General features: G+C 36.2%; 1 protein-coding gene across 2 annotated transcripts; it reads left to right on the forward strand.

The window, feature by feature from the left end:
* The first annotated feature begins 31 nt into the window (after positions 1-31).
* LOC138330411 (very long chain fatty acid elongase 4-like) lies at positions 32-14,945 on the forward strand. 2 transcript variants are annotated; one of them, XM_069278010.1, is made up of 9 exons: positions 32-162; positions 1,461-1,545; positions 2,246-2,433; positions 3,177-3,260; positions 6,742-6,798; positions 8,355-8,469; positions 10,431-10,558; positions 11,226-11,506; positions 11,950-14,945. In XM_069278010.1, the coding sequence occupies exons 2-9, from the start codon at positions 1,488-1,490 to the stop codon at positions 11,966-11,968; spliced, it is 930 nt and encodes a 309-aa protein (XP_069134111.1). In that variant the 5' UTR covers positions 32-162; positions 1,461-1,487; the 3' UTR covers positions 11,969-14,945. The 2 variants fall into 2 exon arrangements, with proteins under 2 accessions (XP_069134111.1, XP_069134113.1); XM_069278012.1 differs by lacking the exon at positions 32-162 and adding an exon at positions 277-374.
* The last annotated feature ends 149 nt before the right edge of the window (positions 14,946-15,094 follow it).

The following is a 15,094-nucleotide window of genomic DNA, read 5'->3' on the forward strand; positions in this document are numbered from 1 at the left end:
TTTTCCACAATATCTGTACCGAGTGTTTTGATTGGCTGAAACATATGATCATATCGTGGCCTGTTTAGGGGGGTATTTCCAAGTTTGTGTTTCGCACATGTTTACATTCACCAGGGAAACCATTTCCCTATTCATTTTCTCGACGTTTTGATGCATTTGCAGGTATGTTAACCTATTTATTTTGGACATTGTTTAATACGCTTAGAACTATGTTAGCATTGTATTTTATAAAACAAAGATTATATCGACCCTGATAATCAAAATTACAGTTGTTGTCGGTTTACACAAACCACGTGTGTACATGTACTGGACATGCATATTATAACCTTGTAGTGTGTACACACTGACCGGGGAAAGGACGATATGATATACTGGTAATTACAATACGAACGCGTTTATATCACTATCTTATATGTACTTCTGATTAATTTAACTTAAATACTGACAGTAATTTAACGTTAGTAAAGTTATCAACATTTTGAGAATTACAATTCTACTTACAATGCATATATATACATATATATATATATTTTAACTTTGCAAAGTCAAATAAAAACTCTAAATAGATTTTAGCAGTACTGTCAAAAATCATTATATTTACGCGTACAGTGCAATGAAATTAGTCAAACAGTGAAGTTGTGATCTACAATTTTATTAACATTTTCATACTGCATGCTCTTAGTTATTTAGTGACTTATGCAGATATGTCTTCATATAAACATACTTAATTAGGCTAAAGCATAAAACATGAACTTCTACAGTGTCAAAATATTGTATTGTAACTTAAATTAATGTTTATAAGGCATATCATATTATACATTTTTATCTGTGCCTTTGAAAGTTTTTCACAGCTTTGTTCATCAAACCTTGTGGTTTTCGATAGATTAATAGTTACTGATGAAAAAACAGTTTGTCAAAATTTATGGCATATATAACTTTTTTATAATCATTATTGATCATCAAAAATATTTATTTCAATAGATGTTTAGAATTGTCATATTTATGATGATTTAATAAATTAGTATAACATTTACACATGACATCATATATATTGGGAACCCCTTAGTATCCTTGATAGTCCATGGGTTACTATCACTGCACTGTTGTTACAGTATATCAATGCCTTGAAAAATGTCATAGCAAAACTGAAGGCAGTTCAGAAGGAAAAAAATACCAATCACAGGCCTGCAGATATTTTCTTTAAAGATTAGAGAACAAAGCCCATTTCAAAGCCATACAGTCATGCAACCTTGCACAGTGTACTATTATTTTGATGTACATCTAAGGATCAATTAAACTATATATATATTACCTGTATCATCTGTTGTCATCTGCTGCTTTTAGCTTCGTTTTTACAACTTACAAAAAGATAAAGTCTCCTGTTGAACAATAACTTCCTCCGAATTATATCTACTAGCTGTTTCTTATGACAATAGAATTTTACTTTTTTTTTTCTTCAGATTTTTGTTTAAAGTGGAACTTTAAAAATGTGGTCAGTAACTCGACTCTACCATGAATATACCTGGGTTATGAAAGAGGCTACAGGTAAGATCACTTTAACATGTAATGTGTTAACGACATTGTGCTAGGGCATGTCCTACAAACATGGACAGGAGGATAAAGCTTAGATTCAGATCTGACAAAACTTTATTGGTTAATTAATCAATTTCAGGTACAAATCCAACATATTACTTAAATTTTATCAAAACAGTTTGAATTTACTCCTAATTTGACATTGACAAATAATGTGTAAGCATTAATGGAAGCCTATAGCAGTGTCAAAATAACTAAAATGAAATGCCAAACTGAAACTTTTATTTTTTGAAAGCTATTCAGTCATAAAAATGTTCACTGAATGTAGTTTTCAGCATTTAGAAAACATTTGATGTATACATCTTTAGATAACCTCAAACCCCAGACCCACACCCCAAACCCATCACCCAAACCCCAATCCCAAACCCACCCACCCCCCTCCCCAGCCCCAACCGTTTTTTTTTTTTTTTTTTTTTTAAACAATAACGATAATATGTCGGTATCGGGTACTGGTGTGTCCAACAACCCTAATTCCAACTTCAACATCTAACTCCCTAAACCCCAACTCCAAGCCCCCAACCCCAACCCCTACTCTAACCTCCCAACTCCCCCGACCTTAACTTTAATTCCCCCCAATACCCCCCCAAGAATTTTGAGTGTCAGATTATAAACTTACGAATTCGAATGATAACACATGCTATATTGGTTTCAGATCCTCGTACCTCCGGATGGCTGTTGATGTCGTCGCCGATACCTACAGTTTCCTTGGTGATATTATACCTAATCGTTGTGGTACAGGGCCAACGATGGATGCGGGACAGAAAGGCTCTCGAAATTAAAAATGGTCTCATGGTGTATAACTTCTGCCTGGTCCTTCTTAATACTTACATATTTTACGAGGTAAATTTCACATTTTACAAGATAAATCTCAATTTCTGAGGTAAATCTCACATTTTACAAGATAAATCTCAATTTATGAGGTAAATCTCATATTATACAAGATAAATCTCAATTTCTGAGGTAAATTTCACATTTTACAAGATAAATCTCAATTTCTGAGGTAAATCTCACACTTTACAAAATAAATCTCAATTTCTGAGGTAAATTTCACATTTTACAAGATAAATCTCAATTTCTGAGGTAAATTTCACATTTTACAAGATAAATCTCAATTTCTATTTCACATTTTACAAGATAAATCTCAATTTCTGAGGTAAATTTCACATTTTACAAGATAAATCTCAATTTCTGAGGTAAATCTCACATTTTACAAGATAAATCTCAATTTATGAGGTAAATCTCATATTATACAAGGTTAATATCTCACATTTTACAAGGTGAATATCTCACAGTTTACGAGGTAAATATCAATTAACGTGTAAATCGCAGTTTACCATCATGTCATTTCATCACCCGCAAGTATTTGTTTTCACATCATTTCAGTACCTCTGCAAAAGTGATTGTTCCATAACCTCTGCAAAAGTGATTGTTCCATAACAACAGAATAGTCACACAACTTTCAGTAAATCAGTAACACAGTGCTAATATTATTTTATCAAAAGCATGGTTATGTACAGTGCCAAGTGAAGGCATTCAAAACACCATGGAGATTTAAAGCTGACTTCTGTTTTGTATTTTTACAGTTTTTGATGACCACTTGGCTAAACCCAGGCTTCAATAAGTTTTGTCAGATTATGGACTATTCCAATGATGAGCTACCTCTCAGGGTAAGATCTTAGCTACGTTTGTTAATATATAGATAGTTGATGCTCTTAACTATATATATATATATATATATAGAGAGAGAGAGAGAGAGAAAATACACAGTTAGTTTCTTACAATACAAGGCTTATTTTGGTGTGAGACTTAGTAAAGCAAAGATGAGACGTCATTTCCGTGAATGGGACATCACTTTACTTTTAAGGGAGACTGAATGACGTTTCATTCTCCGGAAGGTCAAACTTGGAGGTCAAGTTAGAAATAATTCTGTCAGATGGGGAACAAATTTCATGTGATCGTATTGACGGATAAAGTATTTCAAAGAACAAGTTTATCTGGCAGTAGTTATCTGTCAGTACATGTGTGTGTGGCAGTAGTTATTTGTCAGTACACATGTGTGTGTGGCAGTAGTTATTTGTCAGTACACATGTGTGTGTGGCAGTAGTTATTTGTCAGTACACATGTGTGTGTGGCAGTAGTTATCTGTCAGTACACTTGTGTGTGTGGCAGTAGTTATTTGTCAGTACACATGTGTGTGCGGCAGTAGTTATTTGTCAGTACACATGTGTGTGTGGCAGTAGAGTTATCCGTCAGTACACATGTGTGTGTGGCAGTAGTTTTCTGTCAGTACACTTGTGTGTGTGTGGCAGTAGTTATCTGTCACTACACATGTGTGTGTGGCAGTAATTATCTGTCAGTACATGTGTGTGTGCGGCAGTAATTATCTGTCAGTACACGTGTGTGTGCAGCAGTAATCATCTGTCAGTACACTTGTGTGTGTGGCAGTAGTCATCTGTCAGTGCACGTGTGTGTGCGGCAGTAGTTATCCGTCAGTATACGTGTATATGCGGCAGTAATTATCTGTCAGTGCACGTGTGTGTGCGGCAGTAGTTATCCGTCAGTATACGTGTATATGCGGCAGTAATTATCTGTCAGTACACGTGTGTGTGTGGCAGTAATTATCTGTCAGTACACATGTGTGTGTGGCAGTAGTTATCTGTCAGTACACATGTGTGTGTGGCAGTAGTTATCCGTCAGTACACATGTGTGTGTGGCAGTAGTTATTTGTCAGTACACATGTGTGTGCGGCAGTAGTTATCTGTCAGTACATGTGTGTGTGTGGCAGTAGTTATCTGTCAGTACACATGTGTGTGTGTGTGTGGCAGTAGTTATCTGTCAGTACACATGTGTGTGTGGCAGTAGTTATTTGTCAGTACACATGTGTGTGTGGCAGTAGTTATCTGTCAGTACACTTGTGTGTGTGGCAGTAGTTATCTGTCAGTACACTGTGTGTGTGTGGCAGTAGTTATCTGTCAGTACACTTGTGTGTGTGGCAGTAGTTATCTGTCAGTACATGTGTGTGTGTGGCAGTAGTTATCTGTCAGTACACTTGTGTGTGTGGCAGTAGTTATCTGTCAGTACACATGTGTGTGTGGCAGTAGTTATCTGTCAGTACACTTGTGTGTGTGGCAGTAGTTATCTGTCAGTACACGTGTGTGTGTGGCAGTAGTTATCTGTCAGTACACGTGTGTGTGTGGCAGTAGTTATCTGTCAGTACATGTGTGTGTGGCAGTAGTTATTTGTCAGTACACGTGTGTGTGTGGCAGTAGTTATCTGTCAGTACACATGTGTGTGTGGCAGTAGTTATTTGTCAGTACACATGTGTGTGTGGCAGTAGTTATCTGTCAGTACACATGTGTGTGTGGCAGTAGTTATCTGTCAGTACACTTGTGTGTGTGGCAGTAGTTATCTGTCAGTACACGTGTGTGTGTGGCAGTAGTTATCTGTCAGTACACGTGTGTGTGCGGCAGTAGTTATCTGTCAGTATACATGTATATGCGGCAGTAATTATCTGTCAGTACACGTGTGTGTGTGGCAGTAATTATCCGTCAGTGCCCGTGTGTGTGCGGCAGTAGTTATCCGTCAGTACACGTGTATATGCGGCAGTAGTTATCCGTCAGTGCACGTGTGTGTGCGGCAGTAGTTATCCGTCAGTACATGTGTATATGCGGCAGTAATTATCTGTCAGTACACGTGTGTGTGTGGCAGTAAATATCTGTCAGTACACTTGTGTGTATGGCAGTAGTTATCCATCAGTACACATGTGTGTGTGGCAGTAGTTATCCGTCAGTACACATGTGTGTGTGTGGCAGTAGTTATTTGTCAGCACACATGTGTGTGTGGCAGTAGTTATCTGTCAGTACACGTGTGTGTGTGGCAGTAGTTATCTGTCAGTACACATGTGTGTGTGTGTGGCAGTAGTTATCTGTCAGTACACATGTGTGTGTGGCAGTAGTTATTTGTCAGTACACATGTGTGTGTGGCAGTAGTTATTTGTCAGTACACTTGTGTGTGTGGCAGTAGTTATCTGTCAGTACACGTGTGTGTGTGGCAGTAGTTATCTGTCAGTACACTTGTGTGTGTGGCAGTAGTTATCTGTCAGTACACGTGTGTGTGTGGCAGTAATTATCTGTCAGTACACTTGTGTGTGTGGCAGTAGTTATCTGTCAGTACACGTGTGTGTGTGGCAGTAGTTATCTGTCAGTACACTTGTGTGTGTGGCAGTAGTTATCTGTCAGTACACTTGTGTGTGTGGCAGTAGTTATCTGTCAGTACATGTGTGTGTGTGGCAGTAGTTATCTGTCAGTACACTTGTGTGTGTGGCAGTAGTTATCTGTCAGTACACATGTGTGTGTGGCAGTAGTTATCTGTCAGTACACTTGTGTGTGTGGCAGTAGTTATCTGTCACTACACATGTGTGTGCGGCAGTAATTATCTGTCAGTACATGTGTGTGTGCGGCAGTAATTATCTGTCGGTACACATGTGTGTGTGGCAGTAATTATCTGTCAGTACACGTGTGTGTGCGGCAGTAATTATCTGTCAGTACACTTGGGTGTGTGGCAGTAATTATCTGTCAGTACACGTGTATATGCGGCAGTAATTATCTGTCAGTACACGTGTGTGTGTGGCAGTAATTATCCGTCAGTGCACGTGTGTGTGCGGCAGTAGTTATCCGTCAGTGCACGTGTATATGCGGCAGTAGTTATCTGTCAGTGCACGTGTGTGTGTGCGGCAGTAGTTATCCGTCAGTATACGTGTATATGCGGCAGTAATTATCTGTCAGTACACGTGTGTGTGTGGCAGTAATTATCTGTCAGTACACTTGTGTGTGTGGCAGTAATTATCTGTCAGTACACATATGTGTGTGTCAGAAGTTATCTGTCAGTACACATGTATGTGCAGCAGTAATTATCCGTCAGTACACATGTATGTGCAGCAGTAATTATCCGTCAGTATACATGTGTGTGCGGCAGTAGTTATCTGTCAGTACACTTGTATATGCGGCAGTTGCAGGATAAATGGATATGTGAGGCTCTTAAATATATTTTTTATTCATTTCATTTATACTAAACATATAAATACTATTTGTACTAAAATAAGGGTACACCAAAAGTAATACATCTACAGTATATGCTTTTATTTTGCAGCTAGCGAATGCCTGCTGGTGGTTCTATTTCTCCAAAATAATAGAATTTATGGACACAGTAAGTACAATGTCTTTATTGGTTAATAAGTACACAAATCTTTATCATTAAGCCTAAAAACTTTTATTGGTCAATAGCATAAAAAACTGTAATTGATTAGTATATACATGTACAGGAATCTTTTCGGTCAATAAACATAAAAACTCTCCTGTATCATACAACAAGAGATCCCAGAGGGATCTTAGCGCCCACCAAAGGATGATCTATGTCTGACAATGGAAAGAGGGATCTTTTCCCTGCTTTTCAAACTTTTCCAAACACACAACATAGAAAATTTAAGACAGATCGCTTCATTACTCTCTGAGAAACAGCGTTGAAATCCAAGATGGCTGCCAGTTGGCCATCTTGTTGACCGATCAGTCCCAAAAGTACTATGCACAACTATATCCCAAGGAACCTACATGTGAAATTTGAGAAAGATCCCTTCAGTCCTTTCTGAGAAATAGCGGTAACAAAAAATGTTAACGAACGGAAGGACGGATGACGGACCACGGATGAAAAGCGATTTGAATAGCCCGGCCACCATCATTATGGTGGGCTAAAAAACTAACTTTAGTCTAAACAAAGCTAATTTATGGCTTATAGTATTTCATTGGGTCAAGTACGGTATGACAGTTTGGGTCAAGTATGGTACGACAGTGTACATATGTATTTACAGTAGGTGAAGTAAAATGTTGTAAATTGGAGTGATAGCCGCGATTGATGGCATATATATTCCACAACAGGAAATGAGACATTTTAGGATCCGGAGTAGGAAATGATGATCAGGAAATGCATTTGTATTGATGTCTGATGATACATGTCATAAAACATTTATGTTAGACTGATCCTGTCATGCTAAAGCAGGTTGTGTTACACCATTGTGTTGCCATGGTGATAATGATCTGCTGCCATGTTACCCTACTCCCTTGAGAGTATCATATCATGAGGGCTCCTCACATATCCTTTACAAATTCTAACCATATGGCAAATCTACCAGAGTTCACAAAAATAACCATATCATGGTCATAGCTATCAGATGTAAAGGTCAAAGTTCAGTGTTTGGTTTTTCTTATGAACAATTAGTTAATTTGTTTTTTCAGAAAAATTCAAATTCAAATTTTGCATCCTTGAAGTAATGTTGTCAGATTTAAATCAAAAGTTATTTAAAGGCCCACTACCTTTCCGAAACGGCTTTTAATTCTTAAAATGGAAATGTAAAACGAGATCGATAATTTAATAGAGTCGCAAAAGTTATTAACTTACCGTTAAAACTACACCTATTCATCACATGTTAATTTTCATAACGCCGGGCGTCTCATGTTTCCCGCCGTCATCCTAAATACTACACAGTAGTTGACTATCACTGCACCATATGGCAAAACAGCGAAATGACCTCCACTGTTTTCATACATTACAGGGAATCTTGCATATGTTTGGTTATATCTATATAATCTTGCTTGATTTCAATCTAATCGGATCAATCATCAAGTAGATGTACATGGTAAAGACTTACAATGAATACATGTTTTGAATTAACTCAAATTAAAATATATATATATTCCATCTTTTATCAGGTTTTCTTTGTGCTTCGTAAGAAGAATCGACAGATATCCTTTCTACATGTGTACCATCATTCTACGATGCCTCTACTCTGGTGGATTGGAGTAAAGTTTGTACCTGGAGGGGAGTGTAAGTGTAATAATACCTCACTGTTACTTGGGGGCGTGGGGGGGGGGGTTAGGGTGTAAGTGTAACAACACCAGGTGGGGGTGGTAAGTGTAACAAGACCTCACAATTACTTAGGGGGAGGGGGTACAAATAAACAACACCTCACTGTGTCTTAGGGGGAGGGTGTGTCTTAGGGGGAGGGGGTACAACTGTTTTAGGTTAGGAGGGGGGGGAGGTGGTAAACTGTCTATGGAAATGTAAACTGTTTTAGGTCTAGGGGAAACTGTGTATGAAATGTGTGAACATGTTTTAGGTTAGGGGGGGGAGGGGGTAAACTGTGTATGAAATGTGTGAACAACTGTTTTAGGTTAGGGGGGGGAGGGTGTAAACTGTGTATGAAATGTGTGAACAACTGTTTTAGGTTAGGGGGGGAGGGGGTAAACTGTGTATGAAATGTGTGAACAACTGTTTTAGGTTAGGGTGGGAAGGGGTAAACTGTCTATAAGCCCGGTCCCACTGAAGAGCAGATTGATTACGGATGAATTTAGTTGATAAATTTTGGCCGTTCTTTGTCATCCGCAACAAAATTGGCTTACAATAACAAATTTTCAAGTATAAATTACGGATATATTAATAACATTCTGCGAATTTATTACGAACAAATGCGGACATTTCACGAATACAAGCGAATACGATAACGGACGCTCTCCCATGAGGTGTACAACCAGTAAGATTATCCAACAATGCGGATATGTAACAAACAATTACGAATATATAACGCACATATTGAGGAAACAGATCACGGGGCCGAAATAGGCCCCATTCCAAATTGTATTTCTTGTTATTTTCTCCCAAATCTATGTCTAAATTTCCCAAATCAGTGAGTTGACGCCTATTTTGTGTGACGTAACAAAAAAATTCAAGAAATCACAAGTCTGAACGCCGTATTTTAGTATACAATTTTTACACTTGATTCTTAGAGGATAAATGTTTATTTCTACCTTTTCCAAAATTTCCATAAACACCGTTAAAATTTTTCATTTCATACTTTTATCGCACAAAATTTCCCAATTTCACCAGATGGCAATTTCCCAAAATGCCCAGGAAAAACACTGCATTATTACACCTGTACTTCTCGACGGACAGGAAATAATAGACAAATATGTCGACTTGCCATATTTATACAGTAGTTTTGGTTTACGCAACACGTTTGTTATACATTCGCAAATTATTCTCAAATCAAATGCAAAACAGACGCAATACAAACGCTGAACTCAATATGCATTCGCTACAGATTATTTTAATTCATTATGTCAACGTGATAGGTACGCTATACATTCGTTTTACACACTGTCCCAGTTCGCTATAAAGCCACAAAACCCAGTCAGTTGCGGATATCAACGAATAACAGCGAATATACAGCGCATACAGTAAGCATGTATTGAGTATGTATTGCGTACGAATAGCGTATCTAATGCGAATGATTTCCGCAATCAAAATTTTGTGCAGTTCAAAAATCCTGGGAACGGAAAAACATGCCATTGCGGATAATTGCGGACAAGTGCGGATGTTTGGCGACAGATACAAGTACGATTTACGAATATTGCGTATGTTCAGCGAATATCAGCCAATTTTGTGCGCAATACATTCGCAAATCTTCCTAAACGCCAGTGGGACCGGGCCTTTAGGAAATGATTGGACAACTGTTTTAGGTTAGGGGGAGGGGGTAAACTTGTGGGTTTTCTCCTGGCTCTCCAGTGTCCTCCCACACTAAGATCCCTCGTGCGCTTACATCGGGGCCATCGAGAGTGATTTGCATCAGTTGTATAACTTGTTTTGTAATCGATGTAAAATAAATAAAGTTTATATTTAAACTATGTATTGAAATGTGTGGACAACTGTCTGAGGTTAGGGGAGGTGGTAAACTAGTATATATACCGGTATATTATTTAAATGTTGATGAAGTTTTATTTTCTATACAGCCTACCTGTCTGGGAGTATCAACAGTTTCATCCATATCCTTATGTATTCCTACTACTTTCTGGCCGCGATGGGACCTCAGATGCAGAAGTTTCTGTGGTGGAAGCGCTATATGACGGCACTTCAGCTGGTAAGCCACCTACACAACATATTCTATAGTAGCTTATTTTCACGAATCAAACTTTTCATAAATTAAAAGATAAATTTCTGTGACCTTGATAGAAAGAATCAACCATTTAAAGGTCATGTGACCTAGTCATCATGCTTCATCCGTTGATGTACACAGTGTGCCGTTTGTAAAATTTTCATTCAAAGGACTTCTTCTCTATAACCTAATGGCCTAGGGTCCTGATATTGGGCCTGTAGCATGCTGGGATGAAGGGATACCAATTGTGTTCTAATGGTTGACCTTTACCTACAATGTACTTTAAAGGTCAGAATCATGCAACATATCGGAAACTTACAGGTTCAATGAAGGATTTCCTTGTATTGCCTTAATTGTTAGTCACTACACTATACTGTGACTATGGTGTTTTGTGCCAATAATCAGATAACGGTAAAGGCCCATGGGCCTCTAGTTAATATTTGCACAAATAATATATCCAGTGAAAATGACCAGCTATACAACATATATGCTTAGTGAGTAGCACTATATAGCAAACTATTATAGATGAGATCCATCAGATAATGAACTGTCAAAATATGCTTATAGCTGCTTAGGCCCTGTCTTCCCTTTGTACCCCTGTTTAGGGTGTCCCGACAGTAAGCCTTCACCTCTGGTAATGATTTCTGTACAGGTGCAGTTTTGGTGGATATTTGGTCATACAGTGTATGCCTTGTACTTGAGCTGCGGCTACCCTAACGGCTATAACTGGGCCTTAGTGTGTTATGTGATGTCACACATCTTCCTGTTCACCAACTTCTACTACCAGACTTACACCAAGAAGGCACAATCACGCAAGGCCAAAGCCCGCAAAGATGGGGCCCCAGACAAGGCCCATACAGCCTCTCACAATGGGGCCCCAGACAAGGCCCATACAGCCTCTCACAATGGGGTATCCAACGGAAATATGAATGGGTAAGTGTGTCCTTCTTATCACATTACAGACATCTCAGGAAGTTTAGGTTCACCCCTGAATATGAGATGGAACTCTTCTGATTCTAATTTTGGAACATACCATTATAAAATTGCAGGGATAATGAATTAGCTATCCTAAAAACTTGATAATAAGCCAGTACTTTAAAATTAGCCTGTAATCTCTTAGTAATATAGAAATTAAGCGGTGTCTTATTTTCAAGTTTTTAGGGTATTCTTTAGATCGAATTTCTTGATAACCGTGATTGATTGGAAAAAAGTATGTATTCTTCTATCACCTTTATAACATGCATGTATGAACAAAATAAGAATATTCCATTATATAAGTTTTAAAATATAAAAGAATCTGTTCCTTAATTATCACTAGAGAGTATGATCATATGCATTTCACAAATGTTTTTTACTGTTACACTTTCATTTTGCAGTGACATGCATGGGAATTGAAGATTTTTTCTGTGATTGATAGAGACCAGATTCATTTGCTGCAAAAAGTATTTTTTCTACTTATTAGTCTTACTTGTGTGGAGACCTTATCAAGATGACATGTGCTAAGTATGTTTCCTGAGTAGGGGGAGGTAACTCAACTCAGGGGAGGTAACTCTTGTATGAGAAATGAGGATGAGTGGAGTGAACCTTAATAGATCTGCTCCCTCTTTGTAGATGTGATTTTGGTTGTGATATTCTGATTTTTTATATCTAATTATTGAACTGCCTTGGTTGACTTTCTGAGACCCTTTTATAGCTGTTGAATGTGTGTAGGTGTGTGATTGGAACTTTTATATTACATATGTAAAAAGATTATAATTTTTAGCTAAGATTACATGATACTGATGATATATACATGGTATTAATGTTTTTAATATTTATATTATTCAATGCTAAAAATAGCTAGAATTTTTGTATCAGTATCATAATTTTGAACAAATCTTCTAGAAATATGTACCACTATAAGTAACTGTGACATACATAGTGCTGAAGATGTTTTTATGATAACGGGTACCATCAGTGCCTTTCCATATAAACTATATCAGCTGACAATTGTTTTCGACAGATGAACTGAAAAGTGTGCAATTTGTATGATATTAAAGTCAAGGATTTTTTTTAAATAAACTGTTATTGTGTAGATTTTTGAATAAATTTAATGTGTATTCAGATCTCTTCTTTGTATCGAGTTTCAAAGTTTGATAAAAAATCTAGTATATTTTGTCATAAAAAATATGCACATGTAATCATCGAATTTGTTAGCCAGTGGTTTAATACCACCGGTATCCATCTTTTTTTTTTGTGAATAGCAGGAAAGTAAATATTACGTTTTTTGCTAATGAAAATGAGAGACCAATATGCATTTTGTGGCCATACGATATGTAGTTATGTATTAAAATTGTAAATTTGCCTGTCATGGGAGACTATCCATCTAGTCCTGATAATGGAGACAGCCACATTTCTAGTTTTCATAAATTTTTCGGAACTTTCCAGATATATCTATTAATTAATTAATTTATTGCAGAGATGTTTCATATTTTGTTTTAATATATAGTATTTATTTTAGCATTAAGATGGAATGGAAGATTGCGTTCTACAGTATGACTGTTTACATGTATGTTGTATACAAGGGTTTCTGGGAAGGACAATGCTGCATGATGGATATTATCATTTTTTCATTATGTTTTTCTTTATATACCTGTATAACACATTCGACCCATTAAGGGTCCATATCCCTTTAAGTGCCCATCCCCTTTTTGAGGCCTCACTTTTCAACTTCACTTCTACCTCAAATTAGATTTATTTTCTAAATTGATCTATTGCTTAATTTGTACATTAATTATATGAAAGGCTTCTCCAAAGGTTCCATTAAGCATCCATATGTTTCTTTTCATTTTGGAGGTCTCAGGGCACTTATTGGATAGAATGTGGTAGCGGTAGTTTTATTCCACCTTGGAGATACAAGATCACATTGTGAGAAGCGTATGCTCTTATTTCCTTATCAATGTCTTAACATTCTTTTGTATATTTGCTTTCATTATTAATTTGATTAATTTTTATACCTTCAAATCTTTTTACGATGATTTCTATTTATTTTTACATTCTGTAATCTTTTTCTCAATATGATACGACAATCTACCCTATATTTGTGGTACATCTAATTGTTTAATAGAATATTTTACATAGTTTTTTCATAATTTATTTTGTATATTGCACAATGAATACATATGTATACTACATTTATACAACTTTTAATTTTATGTAAATATTCTGATATTTATTTTCATGTATCAGCTTATAATGTTATCATTAATAAAATTGCCAAACAAATTTGAGCAAATATATACACCATATGAAACGCCCATTTTTTTCTGATAGGATTGTTTACAAAAAAGTAATGAGGATCTATCGACAAAATAAAATTTTGTATTCTATATTTATATCCAAGCATAATATTAGTTTATACTGTTATGATAACTAGGGTCCCATATTATGATACGATTGCCTTATAGTCATTTGGTTCTCCGTCCATCTATAAATTCATGCATTATACATCAATTTGATGTCATGTTTATATGTGATGCTCTTCTAGACGAGCGCCCAGGGGTGTTGAAAAGTATTTTCATAAACTAATTATGCCTTCAAAGTGTATTTATGAAAGTTAAAGCAAATCAGAAATCATGCCATTATTTCTACAAGTTTCAATAATCAGAATTCATGCCATTATTTCTGCAAGTTTCTATAATCAGAATTCATGCCATATTATTTATACGAATATTATTTATATGAAGTTCCTAAAATTTTACACAAAGGACTTTTTGTAAAAATTCCTTTTTCCTTCAAAATGAATTCTCCATATCTTTAATCAACAAGACACATAAAAAAAATCATCATACTTTTTCATCAGTACTCCTAGCCGTGTAGATAAAACAAGATTTGTTTTACATGGTTGGGATTTATTTACCATAGACAGTTATTTGTATGCTACCGACATTATACAAATGTAATCTAAGTTTTTAAACATTGTTATTTAATTTAAGATTAAAGATGTTGACGTCTAATTCTAAAACAGGGATTTACATGTCTAGAAAGGGAGATAACTCCATCATTATATAGTTTGATTAACCTATATTTCCAAAGATACTTTGAAATATTACATAATATTAATTTTGTGCCAGGACTGAAATCAAGCTCTTTAGCCTAACTAGCTAATATGAAAGATACTTTTCGCCAAAATTGGTTAAAGCTTTACGGAAAAGTAGAATCACGATTCTGAGTGCCTGTATGTTACACTGTGTTTAGGGGTAGTCTACACGATACATATATATATATAAGTGTTAGCATTTGTTCAACTCTACAATGTCACATTGTATTTATTTGTGATCTACTCTGTTTATTTCATGTATTTATTATTTATGCATAAAACACTTAATGAAATCAATTAGATCTTTGAATTTTTTTATTAAAGGCCCACTTCTTTTCTGAAACGGCCTTTGATTTTTAAAATAGGAATGTACATGTAAAATGAGATCGATGATTTTGAAGAGTTGCAATATTTATAAGCTTACCATTAGTACTACAATTGTA

Source organism: Argopecten irradians, chromosome 8 (genome assembly GCF_041381155.1).
Source record: "Argopecten irradians isolate NY chromosome 8, Ai_NY, whole genome shotgun sequence".
Taxonomy (NCBI): domain Eukaryota; kingdom Metazoa; phylum Mollusca; class Bivalvia; order Pectinida; family Pectinidae; genus Argopecten; species Argopecten irradians.